Source organism: Stegostoma tigrinum, chromosome 50 (genome assembly GCF_030684315.1).
Source record: "Stegostoma tigrinum isolate sSteTig4 chromosome 50, sSteTig4.hap1, whole genome shotgun sequence".
NCBI classification, from domain to species: Eukaryota; Metazoa; Chordata; class Chondrichthyes; order Orectolobiformes; family Stegostomatidae; genus Stegostoma; species Stegostoma tigrinum.
Genome location: NC_081403.1, coordinates 1392329 through 1415497, shown reverse-complemented (window position 1 = coordinate 1415497; position 23169 = coordinate 1392329). Strand labels below are relative to the sequence as shown.

The following is a 23169-nucleotide window of genomic DNA, read 5'->3' as shown; positions in this document are numbered from 1 at the left end:
CAGGGTAACTGTCATTACTAGTGACGGGTACCTCAGGGTCACTGTCATTACTACTGACGGGTACCTCAGGGTAACTGTCATTACTAGTGACGGGTACCTCAGGGTCACTGTCATTACTAGTGACGTGTACCTCAGGGTCACTGTCATTACTAGTGACGGGTACCTCAGGGTCACTGTCATTACTAGTGACGGGTACCTCAGGGTCACTGTCATTACTACTGAAGGGTACCTCAGAGTCACTGTCATTACTAGTGACGGGTACCTCAGGGTCACTGTCATTACTACTGAAGGGTACCTCAGGGTCACGGTCATTACTAGTGACGGGTACCTCAGGGTCACTGTCATTACTAGTGAAGGGTAGCTCAGGGTCACTGTCATTACTAGTGACGGATACCTCAGAGTAACTGTCATTACTAGTGATGAGTACCTCAGGGTCACTGTCATTACTACTGAAGGGTACCTCCGGGTCACTGTCATTACTAGTGACGGGTACCTCAGGGTCACTGTCATTACTAGTGACGGATACCTCAGAGTAACTGTCATTACTAGTGACGGGTACCTCAGGGTCACTGTCATTACTACTGAAGGGTACCTCAGGGTCACTGTCATTACTAGTGACGGGTACCTCAGGGTCACTGTCATTACTAGTGAAGGGTAGCTCAGGGTCACTGTCATTACTAGTGACGGGTACCTCAGGGTCACTGTCATTACTAGTGACGGGTACCTCAGAGTCACTGTCATTACTAGTGAAGGGTACCTCAGGGTCACTGTCATTACTAGTGACGGATACCTCAGAGTAACTGTCATTACTAGTGACGGGTACCTCAGGGTCACTGTCATTACTAGTGACGGGTACCTCCGGGTCACTGTCATTACTAGTGAAGGGTACCTCAGGGTCACTGTCAATACTACTGAAGGGTACCTCAGAGTCACTGTCATTACTAGTGACGGGTACCTCAGGGTCACTGTCATTACTAGTGAAGGATACCTCAGGGTCACTGTCATTACTAGTGACGGGTACCTCAGGGTCACTGTCATTACTACTGAAGGGTACCTCAGGGTCACTGTCATTACTCGTGACGGGTACCTCCGGGTCACTGTCATTACTAGTGACGGGTACCTCAGGGTCACTGTCATTACTACTGAAGGGTACCTCAGAGTCACTGTCATTACTAGTGACGGGTACCTCAGGGTCACTGTCATTACTAGTGAAGGATACCTCAGGGTCACTGTCATTACTAGTGACGGGTACCTCAGGGTCACTGTCATTACTACTGAAGGGTACCTCAGAGTCACTGTCATTACTTGTGACGGGTACCTCAGGGTCACTGTCATTACTAGTGAAGGGTACCTCACGGTCACTGTCATTACTACAGACGGTTACCTCAGAGTCACTGTCATTACTTGTGAAGGGTACCTCGGGGTCACTGTCATTACTAGTGACGGGTACCTCAGGGTCACTGTCATTACTAGTGACGGGTACCTCAGGGTCACTGTCATTACTAGTGAAGGGTACCTCGGGGTCACTGTCATTACTAGTGAAGGGTACCTCAGAGTCACTGTCATTACTAGTGAAGGGTACCTCAGGGTCACTGTCATTACTAGTGACGGGTACCTCAGAGTCACTGTCATTACTAGTGATGGGTACCTCAGGGTCCCTGTCATTACTGGTGATGGGTACCTCAGGGTCACTGTCATTACTAGTGACGGGTACCTCAGGGTCACTGTCATTACTAGTGACGGGTACCTCAGGGTCACTGTCATTACTACAGACGGGTACCTCAGGGTCACTGTCATTACTAGTGACGGGTACCTCACGGTCACTGTCATTACTAGTGACGGGTACCTCAGGGTCACTGTCGTTACTAGTGACGGGTACCTCAGGGTCACTGTCGTAACTAGTGACGGGTACCTCAGGGTCACTGTCATTACTAGTGACGGGTACCTCAGGGTCACTGTCATTACTAGTGAAGGGTACCTCAGGGTCCCTGTCATTACTAGTGACGGGTACCTCAGGGTCACTGTCATTACTACAGACGGGTACCTCAGGGTCACTGTCATTACTAGTGACGGGTACCTCAGGGTCACTGTCATTACTAGTGAAGGGTACCTCAGGGTCACGGTCATTACTAGTGAAGGGTACCTCAGGGTCACTGTCATTACTAGTGACGAGTACCTCAGGGTCACTGTCATTACTAGTGACGGGTACCTCAGGGTCACTGTCATTACTAGTGAAGGGTACCTCAGGGTCACTGTCATTAGTACAGACGGGTACCTCAGGGTCACTGTCATTACTAGTGACGGGTACCTCAGAGTCACTGTCATTACTAGTGAAGGTTACCTCAGGGTCACTGTCATTACTAGAGAAGGGTACCTCAGGGTCACTGTTATTACTAGTGACGGGTACCTCAGGGTCACTGTCATTACTACTGAAGGGTACCTCAGGGTCACTGTCATTACTACAGACGGGTACCTCAGGGTAACTGTCATTACTAGTGACGGGTACCTCAGGGTCACTGTCATTACTAGTGAAGGGTACCTCAGGGTCACTGTCATTACTAGTGATGAGTACCTCAGGGTCACTGTCATTACTAGTGACGGGTACCTCAGGTTCACTGTCATTACTAGTGAAGGGTACCTCAGGGTCACTGTCATTACTAGTGACGGGTACCTCAGGGTCACTGTCATTACTAGTGAAGGGTACCTCAGGGTCACTGTCATTACTAGTGACGGGTACCTCAGGGTCACTTTCATTACTAGTGACGGGTACCTCAGGGTCACGGCCATTACGAGTGAAGGGTACCTCAGGGTCACTGTCATTACTAGTGATGGGTACCTCAGGGTCACTGTCATTACTGGTGACGGGTACCTCAGGGTCACTGTCATTACTAGTGACGGGTACCTCAGAGTCACTGTCATTACTAGTGACGGGTACCTCAGGGTCACTGTCATTACTAGTGAAGGGTACCTCAGGGTCACTGTCATTACTAGTGACGGGTACCTCAGGGTCACTGTCATTACTAGTGAAGGGTACCTCAGGGTCACTGTCATTGCTAGTGACGGGTACCTCAGGGTCACTGTCATTGCTAGTGACGGGTACCTCACGGTCACTGTCATTACTAGTGACGGGTACCTCGGGGTCACTGTCATTACTAGTGACGGGTACCTCAGGGTCACTGTCATTACTAGTGACGGGTACCTCAGAGACACTGTCATTACTAGTGACGGGTACCTCAGGGTCACTGTCATTACTAGTGACGGGTACCTCAGAGTCACTGTCATTACTAGTGACGGGTACCTCAGGGTCACTGTCATTACTAGTGAAGGATACCTCAGGGTCACTGTCATTACTAGTGACGGGTACCTCAGGGTCACTGTCATTACTCGTGAAGGGTACCTCAGGGTCACTGTCATTACTAGTGACGGGTACCTCAGAGTCACTGTCATTACTAGTGAAGGGTACCTCAGGATCACTGTCATTACTGGTGACGAGTACCTCAGAGTCACTGTCATTACTAGTGACGGGTACCTCAGAGACACTGTCATTACTAGTGACGGGTACCTCAGGGTCACTGTCATTACTAGTGACGTGTACCTCAGGGTCACTGTCATTACTAGTGACTGGTACCTCAGGGTCACTGTCATTACTAGTGAAGGGTACCTCAGGGTCACTGCCATTACTACAGACGGGTACCTCAGGGTCACTGTCATTACTAGTGACGGGTACCTCAGAGTCACTGTCATTACTAGTGACGGGTACCTCAGATTCACTGTCATTACTAGTGACGGGTACCTCAGGGTCACTGTCATTACTAGTGACGGGTACCTCAGGGTCACTGTCATTACTAGTGACGAGTACCTCAGGGTCACTGTCATTACTAGTGAAGGGTACCTCAGGGTCACTGTCATTACTAGTGAAGGGTACCTCAGGGTCACTGTCATTACTAGTGACGGGTACCTCAGAGTCACTGTCATTACTACTGAAGGGTACCTCAGGGTCACTGTCATTACTAGTGACGGGTACCTCAGTATCACTGTCATTACTAGTGACGGGTACCTCAGAGTCACTGTCATTGCTAGTGACGGGTACTTCAGGGACATTGTCATTACTAGTGACGGGTACCTCAGGGTCACTGTCATTACTAGTGAAGGGTACCTCAGGGTCACGGTCATTACTAGTGACGGGTACCTCAGGGTCACTGTCATTACTAGTGACGAGTACCTCAGGGTCACTGTCATTACTAGTGACGGGTACCTCAGAGTCACTGTCATTACTACTGAAGGGTCCCTCAGTGTCACTGTCATTACTAGTGACGGGTACCTCCGAGTCACTGTGAGTACTGTTGTCAGGTATCTTAACTCTAAGTATCCCTATGTTCTAGGCCACCAGTTCCCAACCCCAAAGTCTCTCTACATCTCAATCCTCCAAGTCTCCTTGACTCTTTCTTTTGTCTCAATAGTTCATGTATAATAAACTTGAGGATTTTGTTATGAGTTTCTGTCTTCCACATGTAGTCTTGCCCGTCCCGTCTCTCCAGTCTCCCTGAGATCGGAACGGGGTGGCTCACCTTGGGTCACTGTCTGGGGAAACATGAATCCGTCACTCGCTTCCCTTATTTGCAATTTGTTTGGATCCTATGTCTATATGCATATATAGATAGGGATCCTGCCGGCTACGCCATATTGTTGAAGAGAAGAAATTAATCACTCGTCAGATGTCCAGACTTTTAGGCAAAAAGATTTTATTTGTGATATCACGGAGAGTCAACACTGGCAAAAGGTCAGGTCTGAAGACTCCTACAAGCGCAAAAAAAGAAGCAGAATTTATGTAGAGGTATAAACAAGTTAAAACAAACAGCAAGGCAAGGTCATTACTGAGGCAGCTGGGCATACATTAATTGAAGCAGAATGTGGTGAAGATAAGAGCGTACAGATGCTATGACCTGTAGCTTTTTGCTCTTTATCCTACGTGACTTCTCAGTCTAGGGAAAGGCCAGGTGCAGTTACAGCAACATGTACTGTTTCATAAAGCGTTTCCCTGCTTCGTGCTCCTAGTCGTGTATTATTTTATCTCACTACTGCTCAGACTCAATTAAACAGTCTCAACATACAATTATTCCACACCCACATACATTCCTCTCTTTGTAATCTCATAAAGATCCTGTCACCTGAGGAGGGAGTGAAGGTGGGGTGAGGAGTGAGTGAGGAGTGTGCAAAGAGGGGCTGATGCGAGTGTAAGGAGGGAGTGAGCAGCAATGGGCTGTGATGTTAACTATGAGCTTATTTCCTTTGTGTTCCACTGATCCTATGAAGCTGAAACTTAACGTTTTAACTCGGTTTCCCTGACTGCTTTGTACCTGAGTCCCTCTGTACCTAACACAACGCAGTGTGCATTAACAGTGTACACTGCTCACTGTACTCTTGTACGTGAGTACCTGTGACAATTACAAAAACCTAAAATAAACAGGCTAGAAGTACAGTTATTCCACAAGGGTTCACTAAAGGATGCGTAGATCTACCTGCCATGCGTAACCTTTGTATTTCTATTCAGTCTTTCAGTATCATGATTCATAAATGTTTCTTTCTAAACTGTGCAATGTTTGCTGCCTTTGCTTGCTCAGGCAAGCTTATTTCCAGTCTTCTGGCTAATGATGGTAGTTTAGTTTTGGTCATGTCCTGCAACAATAACAGGGAAACTTCTGACACTTTCAAATACCCTTCATCAAATTCCAGTGCCGTCCAAAGTCGGTGGACAGTGTTTAATACTAGACCTCTGCTGTATGTGGTTCAAACTGCAGGACCTGAGTCCCAACTATGTAGCAAGACAGGGATAGCTAGCCAGGCCAAATGAAAATCACTAACATTCGATTTTCAGCAAACTTTAGGAACACTCAAAATTGCTCAATTCTTCCTGGACAAACTTTACAGTGAACAGATTGTAGACACCGATTTAAAACTTAAACAAAGATTAACCATTTCCTATTAATAATGTACTTTTAGTCAAACACATAAACAGAGAGGTAATCTAATGAAAGTCCACGATCGAAGCCCAGTCTTTTCCACACGCAGTTAAAGGAGACTATTAAAAACCAAGTGAAAAAACATTAATTTGCCAGGTCAATACTCATTTTAGCAGTGAAGACTGAGCACGGTTGATGGGAAGCAGTGTGGATCAAGCTTCAGTTTCAGTTTAAAAGAGTAGAGGCCGCATTATTTTGCACATAACCCCGTCCACTGCCTGTCCTAGGAGTGTTTCATAGGCGGGACAATATAGAGAAAGCTCTACTCTGTCTCTAACCTCATGCAATCCCTCAACTAGGAATGTTTGATGGTGGGGTCAGTGTAGAGGGAGCTTTACTCTGTATCGAACTCTGTGCTGACCCTGTCCCTGGGAGTGTTTGATGGGAGTGACAGTGTAGCGGGAGCTTTTCTCTGTGTCTGACTCCATGCTGTCCCAGTCCTGGAAGTGATTGATGACGGACAGTGTAGAGGAAGCATTACTCTCTATCTAACCCCGTGCTGTCCCTCGGAGTTTTTGATGGAGGGATAATGTAGAGAGAGCTTTACTCTATATCTAACCCTCTACTGTCCCTGTCCTTGGAGGGTTTGATCAGGTACAGGTGGGTAGAGAGTTACAGGTGGGTATGGGCGGTTTGGGAGTGACAGGGTTAAAGACAGTCAGAGAGCTGATGGACCGTTATTTGGAGATAGAGCCGGGAAAGTTTCGTTAACATTCCCTGTAAGGCCGGCCAATTGGTGTACTAATAGGACGGTGTTTTTCTTAGTCCTATCTTTCTTCTGTCCTAAGAGCCAATCTCGGTGTTGTTCTAGGGCCTCGGATGGATCCCATCCCCCTCTTTTCCATCTGTTTAACGAGTGAATGTCTACCTGCCATATATTGGTTAATGAGAGACCCTGGGGGTCCCCATTGATCTTCCTTTCCAGCCATGATAAATGACAGGTTTATACTCACGATTCCTCTGGTCTCGTGACTGCATTTACCCACCAGCCACGTCATCCAGCGATGCCTGTCATTGGAGTCTCTCTCTCTCTCTCTCTCTGCTGCCAGCTTCCTGCATGGAAATACTGAGCCGTCAGACCTTACATGGACAAATCACCCGGCTTGCAAACTTGCCAGAGTTTCCCTACAAGATCCTGCTCCTCCCCTCCTGCTTCCCAGTCCTCCGCTAAACTTTCCAGGCGAGTGTAGCCCCTCTCCGTGGGATGGCGGGGGGAGGTGGGGAGACAGGGAGGGGAGAAGGGAGGGGGAGGGAGGGGAGGAGACGTGCGGGGGAGGGAGACAGGGAGGGGGAGAGGAGGGAGACGGAGGGGAGAAGGGAGGGGGAGGGAGGGGAGGAGACATACGGGGGGGAGAGGAGGGAGACAAGGAGGGGAGAGGGGGGTTGGGGGAGGCAGGGAGGAGACAGAGACATGGATGGGAGACAGACTAAGGGAGACAGGGAGAGCGCTTGGAATCCAGCAGCGCCTCACCAAATTCCCGAAGGTTTTGGACACTGCCCAGTTCTCGGAAGTAGCTGTGTGAGGTATGTGGGGCATGAATGCTTCTGTTTTCTCTGAAATCACAGGCATATGTCTGAGTTTGGAGAAATTGAAAGTGAAACAGATGTCAATTACTGAGCCACACGTACATCACAATTAATCCTGCGTCATTCGTGTATTCTCACTCGTGGAGAGAACTGAGACAAACGGTGAGTGAGAAATCCCAAGGCTGGATGTGTCAGTGACCCTCTTCCTGCTCCCTTGCTGCCAGCCCAGGTTACCCCAGGTGCTTTCCAGTTGCTGCCTCCTCCGAATGAGAGTAAACCGGTTGATGTGGGGTATATGGATTTCAGCAAGGCGTTCGATAAGGTTCCCCACAGTAGGCTATTGTACAAAATGCGGAGGAATGGAATTGTGGGAGATATAGCAGTTTGGATCAGAAATTGGCTTGCTGAAAGAAGACAGAGGGTGGTAGTTGATGGGAAATGTTCATCCTGGAGACCAGTTACTAGTGGTGTACCGCAAGGGTCGGTGTTGGATCCACTGCTGTTTGTCATTTTTATAAATGACCTGGATGAGGGTGTAGAAGGATGGGTTAGTAAATTTGCAGACGACACTAAGGTCGGTGGAGTTGTGGGTAGTGACAAAGGATGCTGTAGGTTGCAGAGAGACATAGATAAGCTGCAGAGCTGGGCTGAGAGGTGGCAAATGGAGTTTAATGCAGACAAGTATGAGGTGATGCACTTTGGTAGGAGTAACCGGAAGGCAAAGTACAGGGCTCATGGTAAGCTTCTTAGCAGTGTAGATGAGCAGAGAGATCTCGGTGTCCATGTACACAGATCCTTGAAAGTTGCCACCCAGGTTGACAGGGCTGTTAAGAAGGCATACAGTGTTTTAGCTTTTATTAATAGAGGGATCGAGTTCCGGAACCAAGAGGTTATGCTGCAACTGTACAAAACTCTGGTGCGGCCGCACTTGGAGTACTGCGTACAGTTCTGGTCACCGCATTATAAGAAGGATGTGGAAGCTTTGGAAAGGGTGCAGAGGAGATTTACTAGGATGTTGCCTGGTATGGAGGGAAGGTCTTACGAGGAAAGTCTGAGGGACTTGAGGCTGTTTTCGTTAGAGAGAAGAAGGGTGAGAGGTGACTTAATTGAAACATATAAAATAATCAGAGGGTTAGATAGGGTGGATAGGGAGAGCCTTTTTCCTAGGATGGTGACGGCGAGCACGAGGGGACATAGCTTTAAATTGAGGGGTGAAAGATATAGGACAGATGCCAGAGGTAGTTTCTTTACTCAGAGTAGTAAGGGAATGGAATGCTCTGCCTGCAACGGTGGTAGATTCGCCAACTTTAGGTACATTTAAGTCGTCATTGGATAAGCATATGGACGTACATGGAATAGTGTAGGTTAGATGGGCTTGAGATCAGTATGACAGGTTGGCACAACATCGAGGGCCGAAGGGCCTGTACTGTGCAGTAATGTTCTATGTTTCTATCGGGTACAGTCATCGGTTGGAGGGAAGGGTGAGTGGTTAAAGAAACAGTTAACATCAGGCAGTGTACAGATCTCATCCCGAGAGAGAGGGGACTGAGGGGCACAGGTCAGGGTACAGGTATCTCCCTGAGAGAGAGGGGGTAGTGAGAGACACCAGTCAGTGTACAGATATCTCCCTGAGAGAGAGGGGGGGGGGGACTGAGAGACACGAGACAGGGTACAGATATCTCCCTGAGAGAGAGAGGGGGGACTGAGAGACACCAGTCAGTGTACAGATATCTCCCTGAGAGAGAGGATCAGACCAGTATCAAGTATGACAGACATGTAAATAATGCGTGAGAAGGCAACAGAAGCCCGGCCTCGGTGGATTCATCGGGGAGGCCTCTTGGGAATATCGCTGGACTTGTAATCCAGAGAGCGAAGTAACGTCGTGGGGACCTCGGTTCGAATCCCGCCAGGGTGAAAGGTTCAATGAATATCTGGAATTAAGAATCTGATGATCACCATCAATCCATTGTCAATTGTCGGAAAAAACCCATGTGGTTCTCTAATGTCCTTTTGGAAAGGAAACTGCCATCTTTTCCTGGTCTGGCCTACATGTGACTCCAGATCCACAGTGACGTGGTCGACTCATAACTGCCCTCTGGGCAATTAGGGATGGACAATAAATGCTGACAAGCGAGCGAAACACTCATCCCATTGTACCCATGCAGCTGTAGCAGTGATTGCAGAACAAGTCTTTATCCAAATTAGCTCTGGACTCTGACCCTTGTATTTGTGTAAGATGTCGACTGGACTGAGAACCTGTACTGGGGCACCTCTACACATTAAAGGTTCAAGTTCGGTTTGAGTCTCGTGTGAGAAGCAGCTGGTTCAGTTACCATGTATTGTAATAAAAGGCTCAGGGCCCCCACCTGATTGAGCTGAAACTGGTTGAGAAAGATTCCTGGAGAGTGGATCAGCATTTTTCAATAAGAAAATGGCCTCCTGACTGAAGTCCTAACTAAATTACCTGGAAGGTTTTCAGGAAGGTCTAGGGGCTATCAAAGGGGCTAAGGTCACCTTGCACACTGACCAGGAAGAAATTGGATAATTCTGCAAGGCTTCCCCGTGCCATTTGCGTTGTGTGCGAAGGTAGAAGCAGAAATCTGGAGGCTGGAAAGCAAAGGTATTGTCGAGCAAGTACAGATCGCTGATTAGGCTGTACCGATTGCGAAGCCCAGTGGTTTGGTTCACCTTTTGGGGATTTTAAACAAACGGTAAACTGCCCCATAAATGCCCCATCCCTTACATAGGTGGCTTGTACACAAAGCTGCCACAGGGGGCTGTCCTCCATGAAGCCAGACATGAGCTGTGTGGACCTGCAATTGCGATGAGATGAGAATTCCCAGAAGTTCCCACAATTAACCCCCGTTGGGATTTGTACCAGTATACAAGGCTGCCATGTGGGGTATCATCAGGCTGTGCCCTTTTCCAGCAGACGATGGTGAACGTTTTACAAGGTCTCCCCGGGGTCGTCATTTATCTGGATGACGTGCTAATAACAGGGAAGACGAATAAACAGCACTTAGAGAACATGGGCACTGTCCTTAGATGCTTCTCCAAGGTGGGTGTGTGCCTTAGAAGGGAAAAATGTGTGATGCAGGCCCCCCAAGTGAAATACTTGGGTTACAGAGTCAACAAAACCGTGTTACACCTGTTGGGAGATAAAGTGAGGGCGATCAAAGGTGTCCCAGCTCCCAGGTCTGTACCAGAGATGAGATCATTCCTTGGGTTAGTGAGTTATTACATATGTAACCAGGTCTCCATCCTAACGCATATATCAGCAAGTGTAAAAGGCTCAGCCTAGGAAATGGTCTCATAACCATGAAATAGAATAGAATATGGTTTATTGCCATGTGTGTTCCAGCACAGCATTACAGGGATACAGTGTAATGGTGCCATCTGAGAGACATATCTTGGGTACAAAAGAAGAATAAAAGGAAAAGTAGTAACGTTATTTACAGTGTTTAGAAATAAATTAGAAGTAAGGTAGTAAGAGTTAAAGAATTGACATTATAGACCTGAAATTCTTGATGACTATATTGTGTTGCAGCAGCTCAATGACAACATGCGCCAGGACGCAGGCTAACTATAGTCCCGTTCCCCTCCAAGCTGCAGTCCACACTGTGCGGGCATTCACCTGCACCAAAGCACGTTGCACTGCTCCGCGACTTGCTTTTCCTCTCGTGGATCTCCAGGTCTCGTCACGCCTTGTGCTGTTCCGGGACACACATCCCCTAACGCTGCTCTGGGACTTGCTTTTCCTCTCGTGGATCTCCAGGTCTCGCAACGCCTTGTGCTTTTCCGGGACACACATCCCCTATCGCTGCTCCAGGTCTCGCTTTTGCTCTCGTGGATCTCCAGGTCTCGTCACACCTTGTGCTTTTCCGGGATACACATCCCCTAACGCTGCTCTGGGACTTGCTTTTCCTCTCGTGGATCTCCAGGTCTCGCAACGCCTTGTGCTTTTCCGGGACACACATCCCCTATCGCTGCTCCAGGTCTCGCTTTTGCTCTCGTGGATCTCCAGGTCTCGTCACGCCTTGTGCTTTTCCGGGATACACATCCCCTAACGCTGCTCTGGGACTTGCTTTTCCTCTCGTGGATCTCCAGGTCTCGCAACGCCTTGTGCTTTTCCGGGATACACATCCCCTAACGCTGCTCTGGGACTCGCGTTTCCTCTCGTGAATGTCCAGGTTTCATTTTCCCTTGTACTTCCTCCCTTCCCCTCGCGCTGCTCCAGGACACGCTTCCCCTCACGGTGTTCCAGGGCATGAATCCCCTCGCGCTGCTCCGGGACACGCTTCCCCTCACGGTGTTCCAGGGCACGCTTCCCCTCGCGCTGCTCCGGGGCACGCTTCCCCTCGCGCTGCTCCGGGGCACGCTTCCCCTCGCGGTGTCCCGGAACTGCTGAAATGAGATAAAAACAGGAAATGTAAGAAAACGAACAGGTGCAGAAGAGGAGCTCTAAGTGGAGCCTCCTTGTCTACCACCATCTTGCCAGAAGCTGTCATTGTCTGAGCTTTAGGCGCACGATGCTCTCAAGGGAGATATGGCGCTGTTGGGCAATGCCTCCCCGTAAAGTATCGGGTTAGTGTTTACTCACAGATGGCCCAACGGAGAGGAACACCCAATCGTGTCTGCTTCCTGGACAGTTGGAGGAGGAAAGTTTTGGGAGTCAGCTTTGGTGTGAGAATATTCCATCAGGATGCTGGACATAAATCTCCATGAGGCGAGAGAGACAGTTTATTTCAGGGGATGACATTTTATGCAGGAACCACAGGAATTACACTTTGTGGGTAAGAGACATGGTTAACGCAGGGTCAGGTCCAGAGATGTACAAAGTTCAGGCAGGTCAGGCAAGTCTCAAACGGTGTGGGGACACCATGCTCAGCTCCTGGACAGCCTTTCTGACTGCTCCAGAGCTGTAGGTTCTCCCTCTCCTTCCAGTTCGAAGAGACCTCGGAGCATAAGATGGGCACAGCAGAAGCTGCAGCCTTGATCCCTTTATTGCCTGAAGAAGGGAAAAAGTCCAAGGTGCTCCAGGTGTAGGCAGCAGGCTGCAGTCTAGTACATTCTGCCATATCTGATGCTGAGTCGGAGAAACGGAGCCCGCTGGAAAATGCCCCAGGAGAAGCTACGAGAAGAAGAACAGGCCTATGTCCCTGGACTTATAGGGATAGCGATGTAGTGGATCACACAGAAAATGTGTTCCCTGTTTGGAGGTATTAACCTGGTCCAGTCGGGGAGCTGTGGCTGACCGGTATAAACAGGAGTGTCAGGGGATTCTGTCACTCTCGGAGCAAGCGTTAATTATGATGCGTGTCCAAAAGAAAGGTTGACTTGGTGACGGGATACCTGCTTCCATGGAGTTGTCACTTCGGCCTGGCCTTGTGACTGTGCTGCTGCCCAGACACTGCCCTGGGCTCCTGCCCCACGGGCTGGTGGTGCCGCACGGGCTGGTGGTGCCGCACGGGCTGGTGCTGCCCCATGGGCTGGTGCTGCTGCCTGGGCCCTTGCCAGACAAGACCATTGAGGCCTCCATGAAGGCAGTGACTAGTGTGGCCAGTCTGGTGTCATCGTTGTGGTTGCCAGGTTGTATGGTAATGCATTATTTTTCCTGCCATCTGAGCTGGTGGTGTACCTAGTCCTCGGGAAGTGCCTTGCTGCAGGTGAAACCGATTTAATCATTGAGCCTCTGGAGAGTACAGCCCAAAGGGTTGTGATCTTCAATGTTCTGCTCCTCATTTCCATTATATTCTCCTCTGCTACTTGTAGCTGCTGCGTTGTAGCGTGGTTAAGGATTGTGCCCAGCGCACGTGGACCGAAGGTCCTGAGCCTGAAGCCTGGGTACTCCTTCTGGTGCCATGGTTTTATTTGCATGTCCCAGGAGCAGATTACTGAGGGAATGTTTATGGTGCTTTGTGAAGGGATGGCTGCAGGCTCACCCCCAGGGAAGGAACAATGCCTTACCCTGGTGACAGGGAAGTGCTCCCCTACGCAGTGTTGCTGATGTGAAGACTACTGTAGCCAGCCTCAACATCACGGCAACAGTCACAATGCAGATTCCAGAACTTCTCAGTCCTTTGGGACGGGAAGTACACATAGAGTCATAGAGCTATACAGCACTGAAACACACCCTTTGGTCCATCTCATCCATTCTGACCAGATATCAAAAATTAATCCAGTCCCAAATCTGCCTCTCTTTTTGTCTCACTGATTGTAGATCTGGCTCCCCCGTCTAGTCACTGGAGAAAAGGGATGGCTGGCAAACTGGCTGGACAGGGCTGTTTCGAATGATACCGTACAGGAGCCGAGGACTGTTCATAAACCACCTCTTGTGGCCCTCTGTATTGCGGTGTGGCCAGTCCCTTTGACCCCTTCTCCTAGTTTTCTCACTAACATGCTGAGGATGTGGTTTGTTTCTTCTCTAGTGGGTCGCGGCAGAGGTTGGGAGTCTCCCCACGGAGGTGTGCGGTCAGTCGCAGGTGTGCCTCATCACCCCAGTTGTCGATTTCCTTCACCAGTAGTTCATGTCAAAGCTGGCAAAGAGGTGGTGTTTATCCAGGCTGGTGCTGCACACGAGGCACCATCGAATTTGGTGTGTCAAAGTGTCCGAGTGGCAGGGATCCCCTGTGAAGGGCTCTCAATGCAGGAGTCCTCCCTCTTTCCCTTGTAGATCCGGCGTGGAGGGTGTTGGTGTGTTAGATACACTTGTACCTTCCCCCCCACTCTGGGATGGCCGGGGTAATGGTCACGGTGTGTCAGATACACTATCCTTTCCACCCACCTCCACCCCCCTGAGGGTCCGGGGGGTCACGGTGCATTAGATACAATGTCCTGTCCTCTTTTTGAAATGTGCGTTTTGACCAGCTGCTTGCCTATTCTCGGTGATAATGGGAACTGCAGATGCTGGAGAATCCGAGATGACAAAGTGTGGAGCTGGATGAACACAGCAGGCCAAGCAGCATCTCAGGAGCACAAAAGCTGACGTTTCGGGCCTAGACCCTTCATCAGAGGGTCTATTGTCATGTCTATTCTCTATTTACTTTCAGGGAGATGCCTTCAGTCGTAAGTGAACCTCTGCAGCTTGTGCACATGTATCAAGATTCGTTGCTTCTCAATGAAGATGCTTTTCGAAGGTGTTTCTTCCGAGAGGATGTGAAGGATCGTCTGGTCTCTGTGATTTCCATCATCGGTGCAGAGAGGAAAGGAAAATCCTTTCTACTCAACTACCTCCTTCGTCGACTCAGTAATCCGGTCAGTAACAAACTACCATCACTTCATCTCCTACTCTGGCTCATGAACTCTGCTCATTTTATACCTTAGCAAAAGTAGGCAGAAACGATGGTATTTTCTGTAATATATATATATATATGTATACACATTTACCATGATATTTAAATTTGAAATTAATCCTTGTGTCCTCACATATCTACATACTTAGCTGAATCAATTTCTCTCACTCTGTCTTTCTGTACACCACAAATCTGTCCCTCTTTTTGTCTCACTGTCGATTATCAATCCTCATCTCAATCCTTCTCCAATTCACGATCCACCGACTAATCAGCTACTTGTCGCCAGCTGAATGTTCATTAGCTCTCACGTAGCGCTCATGTAGTTCTCATGTCGCGCTCATTTAGCTGTCACGCAGCTCTTGGCTACAGCTTCTCTGGACCTGCTCCTACTGCACTGGAGCCAGCAGCTGTGTAAACTGAGCTTATAAGTGAGTATCAGATTACTCACTGTCAAAATACACGCAGCACCCTTTGCTTTAAAATAAAACCTTTCTCATTTCAGCCCATCATGTGAATATAGAAGAAAGTAATAAGTCCCGGTCTTTACTTGTGTCAGATTTGCCTTTTGTCTTTGTCCCTAGTTCACTCACCACCTGCTGCAGACCCAGGACTTGACCAGCTTGATCAGTGCTAACATTGAAATCTCCCCAGCCAGAGGACGTTTTTTGCCCTTGCCATCCACAGTGCTTCCTCCACGTGTTGTTGGAGAATTCCTGATTCATGCCCTGGGACATAGACCTGTTCTTTTCCCTGTAGCCTCTCCAGGAGTATTTTCGCACCAGGTCGAGTTCCTCCAAATCTGCTTTGTGTGCTGTACTGTGGCCTGCCTGTTGACCCAGGAGCATCTTCACTGAAATTCGTCTCCTTCAGGTGGTAAAGTCTGCAATATCTGCCATGTTTGTCTCATCCTCAGAGGTTTCTTCAACGCTGAGCAGAGGGGGAGAACACACAGATTCTGATATCCTTGCTGGATATTCTGAGGAACTGGCTATGTTTTGCTCCTGGCCTGTTTTTGAGGTAGCAGCTTTCATGCGGTCCACGTGCTTGTTCAGGGCCGCCCCTTCTACCAAACCTTGCACACGGTGGGACCGGGCCTCACACTGACCCTGCCTTTTACCCACGCAGGGCCATGCCTGTAGTTTTGTCACCAAACTTCATCCCCTGAAGTAAACTTTGTCTCTCGCTTCGAGGAGTCTTGTGCCTGACTTTGACGTTCCTGATGCTGTTTGCTCCCCCCCACGACCGCACCACCGCCACCATCTCTCCCCACCTCCCACCACCGCTCCCGCCACAGCTCCGAGAAGATCAGATTTAACCTGGAGTGGAGTCTACTCCCCATTAGGAACTCTGCTGGATCCTCATCAAACAGGATCTGGGGCTGTTTGGTACCATTTGAAGATGTAGGCTGTTTCTTTAAGCCTGCCTTCAAATTTTGGACGACTCTTTCTACCAGACCAATGTGAATGATGGATGTTTCGGAGCTGCCCTTACATGGCTGTCTCTGGTGACTAAGAACATTGAATCCACAATAAGACTGACATTGTACACGTGTAACTGAGTTGAGGGTCTATCTGGCCATTCCCACAAATCTGGGGGAGCAGCTGCTGGTGACTGTTGGACTTGGTTGGCATCTGGGCACTGCCTCACTAACACAGCTATGTCTGCATCACACCCTGGCCACCATACATAGCTTCTCTCCAACATCTTCATTTTGGAAACCCCTGGATGAGCCTGCTGGAGTTCAGGCAGTGTCTGGTGGTGACGTTTGCTCAGGGGAATCACTCTTGCTCCCCATAACAATATGCAGTCTTCTCACGTGATCTAGTCCTGCCGAGTCCAGGAAAGTTTCAAACCTGTTCCGTTGCCCCCAGCACCACCAGCTGTTTTAGTTTTGCCAGGCCAGGGTCTTTTGTGTCCACAGTCGGATATTATCAGCAGTGACTGGAAGGGTGTCCAGAAAGTTTAAAACCAGAGTGGTCTCTTCCAGTGGTGTGTCTGCCAGTGGGAGGTGGCCCAAGGCATCTACATTTCTAACTTGGCCTCCCAGACGGTGTTCCAACTTGTAATTGTGTGCACTGAGAATGAGAGCACATGGCTGCATTCTGTCTGAAGCTATGGGTGGCTCGGCCTTGTCCTCTTTGAGTAGCCCTACCAGGGGTTTGTGGTCTGTTACTGTTACAAACGTACGTCCCTAAAGGCATTGATGGAACTCTCCCCATCCAAAGATGGCCGCCAAACCTTCCTTCTCTATCTGGGTATATGCGCGTCCTGCATCAGCCAAAGTTCGGGAAGCATACGGTGTCAGGTGTTCCTCTCTGACGGGCCATCTATGAGCCAACACTACACTGATACCATAGGAGAGGCATTGCATGTCAGTACCGCATCTCGCTTGGGATCATAGTATGTCCCTAAAGGCTATGTCTTGGCTATGAGAGCATTTCCAATGCTGACCCTTTTTCAACAGCGAGTACAAGGGCAGAGGCCGGGTTATGTATGATTTTTCTGTAATAACTCACTAATTCAAGGATAGACCTAAGCTCTGGTACAGACCTTTGGTCTCCTTCACTTTATCTCCCAACAGGTGTAACACGGTTTTGTTGAGTCTGTAACCTAAGTAGATCACTTGGGGGCCTGCAGCGCACATGTTTCCCTTCTGAGGCACACACCCACCTTGGAGAAACATCCGAGGACTGTGTTCAAGTTCTCTAAGTGCTCTTTATTGGTCTTCCCTGTTATTAGCACGTCATTCAGATAAATGACGATCTGGGGCAGACGTTGTAAAACGTTCTCCATCGTCTGTATTATCAAGTGCACAGCCTGACAATACCCCACATGGCAGTCTCGAATACTGGTACAAATCCCTATGGGTATTAATTGTGGGAACTTCTGGGAATCCTCATCTAATCACAATTGCAGGTACACACAGCTCACGTCCAGCTTCATGAGGGACAGCCCTCCCTCCAGATTCGCGTTTAAGTTCTCAATGTGAGTGATTGAGTATCTATCCAGCTGTGAAAAGCAGTTTACCGTCTGTTAAAAATTCTCCCAAAGGTAAACCAAACTGTCAGGCTTCATGATCGATGCGTCTGGTGCTGCCCATTCCGCAAACAATACTGGCTTGATGATCCCGTCGCTTCCCAGCCTCTGGATTCCTGCCCACGCTCTTACTGAGGCACGTGGCATCGGGTGAGCCTTGCAGAATTATGGGATTGCTTCCTGGTCAGTGTGCAAGGTGACCTTCGGCCCCTTTGATAGTCCCTGGACCTTCCTGAAAAACCTCCAGCTGTTTAATTAGGACTTTGCTCAGGAGGCCATTTTCTCATCACAAAATGCTGATCCAATCTTGGGGAATCTTTCTCGACCAGTTTCAGCCCAATCAGGTGTGGGCCCTGAGCCTTTTTATTACAATCTGTGGTAACTGAACCAGCTGCTTCACATAAGCGATCGAAACTGCTGTTGTGTCATTGAACTGTAAAGGTTCCCCGGTCTTGGTTCTCTTGCACAAACACAAGGGCACGCTCCCGGACATTGGCCTGGGAGGCCTCTGACTCAGTGTGGGCCTAGGGGACTAAGTTGCCATCTGAGTCATCACACTGACAGCAACTACAGTGGCCTGCTGGCCTAGATCCTCGAAAAAACTTTCACCATTTGGCCAAGGCTTGGCTTTGTTCTGGGGTTTGGCTGTGGGCTAACCTAGAGCCCCTCCGTTCAGAATAAATCCTGAGTGAGGCCATGCAATTGCCTTCCCTCAAGTGGTGTCCTCTAAGCTCAGTCAGACTGCTGAGAGTGTCCACTTCCATTGGAATACCCAGTAGCATGCATGGTTCACTTGCTGCATTTCCTAATCGCAAAGCCAGTTGTAGCTCTTGTGTGAAGTCCAGCTGGGCTTCAGGTAGTAAGTGCTTTTGTAGTGGTTACATCAGTAATCCCACACACCAAACGGTCTCTGAGCATCTCATTAACGCATTACACCGAGGTCAACTACCTCTGCTAGTCACCTTACCTTCATCAAAAATCCCAATACATATTCCCCTGGCTGTGGAACAGCCGACTTACACTGAGAGCATCACAGAATTAGAGGATGCTTAAGGTCATAATGTTCCTTAGCTGAACCTGTCAACTCTTCAAAGATCTTAGTGCCTGGTGCACCAGAGAAAGTGAGACTCGTAATGACCGAAAAGCTGCAGGCCCACAAGCTGTAAGGAGAATTACTCCTTGTTTTTCATCTGACCTCCATTGTCATTTGTCTGGAAAAAAATAACGTATCCGTTCCATACATTAGGCCAAATCTTTGGCAGGATCAAACACATCAGGCTTCCCAAATAACAGTATGATGCCAGAACTGCTTACCCCAACTCACAAGCCCTCTGTTGGGAGCAGTCCTCTTCAGGAGTGTGTTTTTCTCTTGTTGCTGTTGAAATAACTCGGCAGAGGCTGGTATCCGATCACCAAGCCACCTGTTATTTACACATTCATAGTTCATGACACAGGTCCAGCTTTGAGAATGAACAGAGCCCGTGACACAACTGTTCTTATCTGTCAGCCAGGACTCCCAGATTGGACCAGATTAGCAGCCCCAATCAGGGAACTCCTATTCTGTGAGATCCACTTGGCTGATCTCGTTCCAATCACCACCATGCTAACAGCGTGGGTCATTTCCCACACAGGCTACTGTTATCATGAAGGACTCTCATTCTCAGCCTCTCCCCTCACCCTTGAGCCATGATGACCCTCCAGCCTAGACCACCATCAGTTGTCTCTGTCAGATGAGAGAGCATCCCACATATCTGGTAAGATCACAGCCACTTTCCCTTCACTAGCGCCAACTTCAGCAGCAGACCACTGTGTATTGTTTCTACCTTCCCAATGGCCATTTGCTTTTCCAGTGGGAGGTAAGGTGTATGTGGCTGTGGGTGGGTGCAGCATGGGGTCCAAACCTTGCAGGCATCGGTCAAATTCCAGGCTCCAGATAGACTCTCAGCTTTACAATCACACAGCTCCTGGGAACATCCATGAAACAGCTACATTCAGTGGGTCATAGGGAAGGCAAATGGAAAAGTGAATGGAGAATAAAAGTTGGGAAGTTTTGTTAAAACTATACAAGGCTCTAGTCAGATGCACCTAGAATACTGTGAACAGTTTTGGGGCCCCTTATCTGAGACAGCCTGACTTTGAAGGCAGTTCAGAGAAGGTTCACTCAATCCGAGGTATGGAGGGACTGTCTTATTACGAGTATTGAGTTGGTTGGGCCTGTGGCCATTGGAGTTAGAAGAATTAGAGGCAACCTCCCTGAAACCGACAAGATGGGAAATTGGCATGGGGGTTCTGGCGAGGCTGTTTTCCCTTGTGGGAAGAGTCTAGGACCAGACAATATCAGCTCAGAATAAGTGGTCGCCCATTGAAGACAGAGGTGAGGACTTTCTTCTCTCAGATGGCAGCGAATCTGTGGAATTCTTTACAGCAGAGGGCTGTTGAGGCTGGGTCATTCAGTATACTGGAGGCTGACATGGACAGATTCTTAACTGGCAAAGAAATTGGAGCTGACGGGGAAAGTTGTGGATGGTCAGAACAACCGTGATCACGTTCAATGGAGGAGCAGGTGGGTGGGCTGATGGCCAACGGCTGCTCCAACAACCTCTGGCCTTATGGTAATTCTTGCAGTTAGATCTTAATTATCAAATTGGATTGACAACAATCTTTTCATGACCACCGTTGTGGGGATGGGTATTGCTCCAGCTGCCCTGGTGTGATCCAAGGCCTGATCCCAGGCCTTCAGTTGTGTCTCTGAGAAACAAAATACCTGTTTGCTTCCTCGAGGTCTCTCCCAGATGTTCGAGATTTGGAGTGACAACATGAGTCACCTACTCTCTCCGTATTCTCTGTCCTGACATCTGTCTTTACACAGGCATTCTGATCTGTTGAGTAATGCTATCACACCAGCCAGATGTGCTCAGAAAATTAAACCTGTCTGAAACTGGTATCGAATTCTCATTCAGAAATGCGAGGACCAGTCATGGATGGGAAAACAAAATGAAGATCTGAAAGGATTCGAGTACAGGCGTGGAACGAAGAGTACGACAAAAGGTGTTTTCATCTGGAGCGAGCCGTTCCTGATGGACACAGAGGATGGGAAGGTAGGTGAGAGCACATTCGATAGCGAAGGAGAAACATGTTCTCTCTCTTTTTATTGTGATACAGACAGCGGGTGGAGATGGGTCACAGCTACCAGACGGGATGAACTGAGGCATTGCTATACACTCAATGCTGAGGGACTACCACACTGTCAGAGGGCCAGGACTGAGGGAGTGGGCACTGTTTGAGGGTCAGCACTGAGGAAGTGCCGCATTGTCAGAGGGTCAGCGCTGAGGCAGCGAGCACTGTCAGAGGGTTAGCGCTGAGGGAGTGCCGCATTGTCAGAGGGTTAGCGCTGAGTGAGCGGGCACTGTCAGCGGATCAGCACTGAGAGCGCGGGCACTGTCGGAGGGTCAGTGCTGAGGGAGTGGGCGCTGTCGGAGGGTCAGTGCTGAGGTAGCGGGCACTGTTGGGGGGTTAGCGCTGAGGGAGCGGGCACTGTCGGGGGTTTAGCGCTGAGGGAGTGCCACATTGTCAGAGGGTTAGCGCTGAGGGAGTAGTCCTTTCGGAGAAGCTGGTCAAAATCCTGAAATCCCATCTGCAACAAGTGTCCGTAAACTCTTGTGCTCTCGCTCTGAGATGTACCTACCCATGAGTTCAACGCCTTGTGCACTTTTCTTAGTGTTTAATGATTTGTCTGTGCAGTTGATTTGCAGTCCTCAATCAAATAATACTCAGCTGTGGTCTTTCAAAGTCAGGTTCAGAGGTTAGGGATGCATTATAATAAGCCGGGAAGCTGGGTTGATAATCCTTTCCTGTCCTGTATTAAAGGAGGGAGAAGGGAAACTATTTCTCTGAATGAGGGAGAGAGGCTACCAGCAGAAATCAGGCCTGGAATGACAGGGAACCTGTTCATAGCCGGTTTCCATTTGTTTCACAGATGGCAGTATATTTGGTGGACACAGAAGGATGTGATAGTCATCAACGACAGAAAAGCCGAAGTGTTCAACTGTCAGCGCTCAGTATGTTGCTGAGTTCACACATGGTGAGTCAACCATGTTTCAATAAGGCGAACAGATCAAGGGAGAAAAAGAGAAGCAGATGATCCACTCTTGTGTATGAGAACATTCAGTGTGTGCTCAGTCAGACTACCGCTGTGTTACACCGGTCAGTGTGACACTCGGGGTGTGTTATACCGGTCACTGTGACACTCGGGGTGTGTTATACCGGTCAGTGTGACACTCGGGGTGTGTTATACCGGTCACTGTGACACTCGGGGTGTGTTATACCGGTCAGTGAGACACTCGGGGTGTGTTATACCGGTCAGTGAGACACTCGGGGTGTGTTATACCGGTCAGTGTGACACTCGGGGTGTGTTATACCGGTCAGTGAGACACTCGGGGTGTGTTATACCGGTCAGTGTGACACTCGGGGTGTGTTATACCGGTCAGTGTGACACTCGGGGTGTGTTATACCGGTCAGTGTGACACTCGGGGTGTGTTATACCGGTCACTGTGACACTCGGGGTGTGTTATACCGGTCAGTGTGACACTCGGGGTGTGTTATACCGGTCAGTGAGACACTCGGGGTGTGTTATACCGGTCAGTGTGACACTCGGGGTGTGTTATACCGGTCACTGTGACACTCGGGGTGTGTTATACCGGTCAGTGAGACACTCGGGGTGTGTTATACCGGTCAGTGTGACACTCGGGGTGTGTTATACCGGTCAGTGTGACACTCGGGGTGTGTTATACCGGTCACTGTGACACTCGGGGTGTGTTATACCAGTCAGTGTGACACTCGGGGTGTGTTATACCGGTCAGTGTGACACTCGGGGTGTGTTATACCGGTCACTGTGACACTCGGGGTGTGTTATACCGGTCACTGTGACACTCGGGGTGTGTTATACCGGTCAGTGTGACACTCGGGGTGTGTTATACCGGTCAGTGTGACACTCGGCGTGTGTTATACCGGTCACTGTGACACTCGGGGTGTGTTATACCGGTCAGTGTGACACTCGGGGTGTGTTATACCAGTCAGTGAGACACTCGGGGTGTGTTATATCGGTCACTGTGACACTCGGGGTGTGTTATACCGGTCAGTGTGACACTCGGGGTGTGTTATACCAGTCAGTGTGACACTCGGGGTGTGTTATACCGGTCACTGTGACACTCGGGGTGTGTTATATCGGTCACTGTGACACTCGGGGTGTGTTATACCGGTCAGTGTGACACTCGGGGTGTGTTATACCGGTCAGT

At 49.2% G+C, this 23169-nt stretch overlaps 1 protein-coding gene across 5 annotated transcripts in view; it reads left to right on the top strand.

Annotated features, from left to right (window-relative positions):
- Positions 1 to 7013: 7013 nt before the first annotated feature.
- The window catches only part of LOC125450104 (golgin subfamily A member 6-like protein 22), a 41356-nt gene continuing 25200 nt past the window's right edge, over positions 7014 to 23169 (top strand). For 3 of the 5 annotated variants that reach the window (XM_059643280.1, XM_059643283.1, XM_059643279.1), the window contains exons 1-4: positions 7423 to 7544; positions 14597 to 14801; positions 20836 to 20973; positions 21852 to 21956. In XM_059643280.1, coding sequence (XP_059499263.1) covers positions 7432 to 7544; positions 14597 to 14801; positions 20836 to 20973; positions 21852 to 21956 — 561 coding nt within the window. In that variant the 5' untranslated portion in view covers positions 7423 to 7431. Of the gene's footprint in view, positions 7201 to 7422; positions 7545 to 7586; positions 7710 to 14596; positions 14802 to 20835; positions 20974 to 21851; positions 21957 to 23169 lie in introns of those variants that run through there. The other 2 variants (XM_059643281.1, XM_059643282.1) reach the window with 2 other exon arrangements.